Genomic DNA, 4,149 nt, shown 5'->3' with positions numbered 1-4,149 from the left:
ACCTGAAGAAACATCAAAGACAGTGCTAAAAACGAAAAGTGTGTATATTGGAACGATGGTTTCTTTCTTTTTTAGGGTCAATTTTCAACGTGCTTTAAAAATGGTAGTGAAAATGAATTTTTCATGCAAAAAACACCTTGAAAACAAAAAGTGTTGACACTGGAATGAATGTTTTTTTTTAAGGTCAATTTTCAACATTTTCAAAAAATGTTAGTAAAACCAAATTTTTATGTGCAAAAAAAACAGTTGTTTAAGAGGAAAAAAACACACCAATGTTTCTGGTAGAATAACATTTTTCTTTCCTAAGTATAAATTCAATATGTTTTAATAAATACCATAACTATATAATAATGGGATCTGAAATACATTAAAATTCTATTACCCAAAATCACCCCGCCACCCCCACAGGTCGTTGGGCCGCTGGGGTGGGGTGGAGGGTTGTCCGGAATTGCCCACCACCCCTGCGGGACGTTGGGATGTCGGGGTGGGGCGAAGGGCTATGGACAGCCTTTGCCCCACCGCGAGGTTGGCGGGGTCATTCCAGGAATCACCCCGCCGCCCCAAAGTTTGCCCCACCCTGATGACCCAATGACCCGCGGGGGTGGCGAGGTGATTACAAGAATCAGCCTGCTCTCTGCCCCACCCCGGCGGCCCAATGACCCACGGGGATGGTGAGGTGATTCTGAGAATAACCCCACCACACCCGTAGGACATTAGGCCTCGGGGTGGGGGAGAGGGCCGCGAACAATTTTTTCCCCACCCCAACAACCCAACGACCTGCAGGGGTGGCGGGGCGATTCTGGAAATCACCCCGCCACCCTCGCGTGTCGTTGGGCCACTGGGGTGGGGCAGAGGTTGGGGTTGGAGGGGTGATTCTTGGAATCACCTCACCACCCCCGTAAGCCATTGGGTCGTCAGCATGGGGTGGAGGTTGTCCACCCCGACGGCCCAACAGCCCACGGGGGTGGCGAGGTGATTTCGGGAATCACCCCGCGACCCTCGCGAGCCGTTTTGATGGGGAAAAGGGTGGGGGTGGCAGGGTGATTCTCGAATTCACCCCACCACCCCTGCAAGCCATTGGGCTGTCGTGGTGGGGTGGAGGATGCCCATCCCAATAGCCCAACAGCCCGCAAGGGTGGCGGGGTGATTCTGGAAATCACCCCGCCACCCTCACGGGCCATTCTAGGAATCACCTCGCCCTTTGCCCCACCCCAGCAATCTAATGGACTGCAGGGGTGGCGAGGTGATTCCAAGAATCACCTCACCCTCTGCCCTACCCTGATGGCCTATAGGGGTGGCGAGGTGATTCCGGGAATCACCCGGCCCTCCACCCCACCCTAGCGGCCCACGAGGGTGGCAAGGTGATTCCAGGAATAACCCTGCCCTCCATCCCACCCCAACGCCCTAACAGCACATGGAAGTGGCGAGGTGATTCCTGGAATCACCCCGCCCTCCACCCCACCCCGGCAGCACAATTGCTCGCGGGTGTGGCGGGATGATTCTAGGAATCACCCCACACTCTGCCACACCCTGGCGACCCGATGGCTCACAGGGGTGGCGGCGTGATTCCAGGAATTACCCTGCCCTTTGCCCCATCCCGACATCCAACGACTCGCGAGGGTGGTGGGGTGATTCTAGGAATCAACTCACCCTCCACCCCACCTCAGGGGCCCAACAGCCTGCGAGGGTGGCGGGGTGATTCCGGGAATCTCTCCGCCCTCTGGCCTACTCAGGAAGCCCAATGGCTTGTGGGTTTGGAAGGGTGATTCTGATAATCACCCCTACCTCCGCACAACCCCGGTGGCCAACGGCCCGCGGGGGTGGCGGGTTGATTCTGGGAATCACCCGCCCTTTGCCCCACCTCAGTGGCCCAATAGCCTGAGGGTGTGTCGGGGTGATTCCAGGAATCACCTCGCCCTCCGACCCAGTTGGGCAGCCCAATGGCTCGCGAGGGTAGCAGGGTGATTCCCAAAATCACCCTGCCCTCTGCCCCACCCCGGCAGCCCAACGGCCCGCAATGGTGGTGGGTGATTCCGAGAATCACCCTGCCCTCTCCCCCATCCCTGCAATACAATGGCCCGTGGGGGTGGCATGGTGATTACAGGAATCACTTCACCCTCCGCCCCACCTTGGCAGCCCAACAACTCGCGGGGGTGGCAGGGTGATTCCGGGAATCACCCCGCCCTTCGCCCCACTCCAACGGCCCAATGACCTGCCCTCCACCCCACCCCGGTGGCCCAACGACCCATGAGGGTGGCGGAGTGATTCTGGGAATCATCCCACCCTCCGAGAATCATGACGGGTGGGCCGATGGTTCATAAAACAAATGAGCTGACGAGTTGTGTATGTGTTTGGTTGGTGGGTCGGCAAAGTGCCCCACGCATTGACACGACCATATATACATACAATGGATGAGTTTTATGGAGAGAAGCGAAAAGGCGAAGTCATATGTGCGAATAGTTTTGCAGTAAAGGAGCAGGATGTCATGCATATGAGCCCGCACGAGGGGCAAGGCAGTCGAGTTGTGTGAAACATGTTCGGGTAGGCAACACAGCGTGTGCGTTCGAATGACAAATGACTTTGGTGCATGATATCATGTAGGGTAACCATGGTTTGGAGAGCCTAGCGGTGTGAATGAAGGAGTGTTGGGTTGCAACGTAGTGCGACAGTGGTGTGTACGTGCCCAGGTGGGTTGGCACGGTAGCACGGGTAGCGGCGCCCGAGTTGGGCAAATGACGCAGTCATTCGAAACGTTGTAAAAGTGATTGAGCTTTATCTCCCGGTGAACTTGTAAACTTATGAAATTATAATAAAAGATTATTATATGCATATGGTTTAAGGTGTCTTCTCTACTATTGAATGTTATGTTAATGGTTTCCGCACATTAATATTACTGGTTTTAAAGAATGAATGTTAGGCGTAGTTCGGGAAATAGTTAAAGATGAATAATGTTAACTATTTGGCTTATGCCACACAAAATCCAATTTATGAAAAAATAATTGGGGGCATGACAAGTGGTATCAGAGCGAATTGCAGAGACCAGGAAAATATGCAGACAAAAGTTATGGAGAAATCATGGATTCACGGTCTGGGTTTCATGGACTTGGTGGTTCATGGCAAGACCATCCAAGCCCTAGTGGACATGGGGGCCACACATAACTTCATGACGACATGGTTAGCAAGAGAGGTTGGACTGATGATATTCCCATTGAATGTGGAAGTCAAGGGAGTAGACTATAGAGCTAAAGTGATGGGTTCGGCACACGAAGTGCCTGTACAGATTAAAGACTTGCAAGGTCAATTGGACTTCACGGTGATGGAGATGAACGATTTTGACGTGATATTGGGGTAGGATTTCTTGAAGGGCAATAAGTCAATTATTTTCCTTTTATCTGATGAGGTTATGCTGATTGGAGGGTCACAAAATTGGACTTTGCCTGCTCATAAGCAAAGGAAGGAATTTAAGGTGTAGCATGTTTCTGCACTAAGTTTGGAGAACGCTATGTGGGAGTCAAACATGGAGACACATGCGGTTGTAATCAAAGGAGTTGAAGGCAATGATGGAGTGGGGACACTTGTTCCAGCTGAGATTTCTAAGGTGTTGGCTAAGTATGCATATTTGATGCCCGATGAGCTACCAAGAAGCTTCCACCAAGGCGTGCAGTGGACCATAGCATTGAGCTTGAGCCAAGGAAGCAACCTCTAGCTAAAGCACCTTATCAGTTGTCAGGACCTGAGTTGGAGGAGTTGAAATGACAGTTAAAGGAGTTAACTGATGCAGGTTTCATCAGACATTCAAGGTCCCCCTGTGGAGCTGCAGTATTGTTCCAGCAAAAGAAAGATACAAATGAGGTATGGATGTGTTGTGGTTATCATGCTCTCAACAAGTAGACAATAAAGAACATGCATCCTTTTCCATTAGCTGCAGATTTCTTCAGCAAGCTTGCGAGAGCCAGAGTGTTTTCCAAGTTGGACTTGAGGCATGGGTATTATCAAGTGCGAATAGCTGAAGGAGACAAAAGAAAGACCACGATAGTAACAAGGTATGGTATCTTTGAATTCCTTGTTATGCCATTCGGGTTGTGCAATGCTCCTGCTACATTTTGCACTTTGATGAATGATGTTCTACGTCCATACTTCGATTCGTTC

The 4,149-nt window shown here is 51.3% G+C and overlaps 1 protein-coding gene across 1 annotated transcript; it reads left to right on the top strand.

Annotated features, from left to right (window-relative positions):
- Positions 1-3,007: 3,007 nt before the first annotated feature.
- On the top strand, positions 3,008-3,352 carry LOC149180562 (UBA domain-containing protein Mud1-like). The gene has a single exon (XM_089413911.1). The coding sequence runs from the start codon at positions 3,008-3,010 to the stop codon at positions 3,350-3,352; it is 345 nt and encodes a 114-aa protein (XP_089270037.1).
- Positions 3,353-4,149: the final 797 nt, after the last annotated feature.

The sequence above is a fragment of the Pinus tabuliformis genome, chromosome 3_2, assembly GCF_031772625.1.
Source record: "Pinus tabuliformis cultivar Carrire ecotype Pingquan chromosome 3_2, CPIR1, whole genome shotgun sequence".
NCBI lineage: Eukaryota > Viridiplantae > Streptophyta > Pinopsida > Pinales > Pinaceae > Pinus > Pinus tabuliformis.
This window is presented reverse-complemented; position numbering and strand designations above follow the sequence as displayed.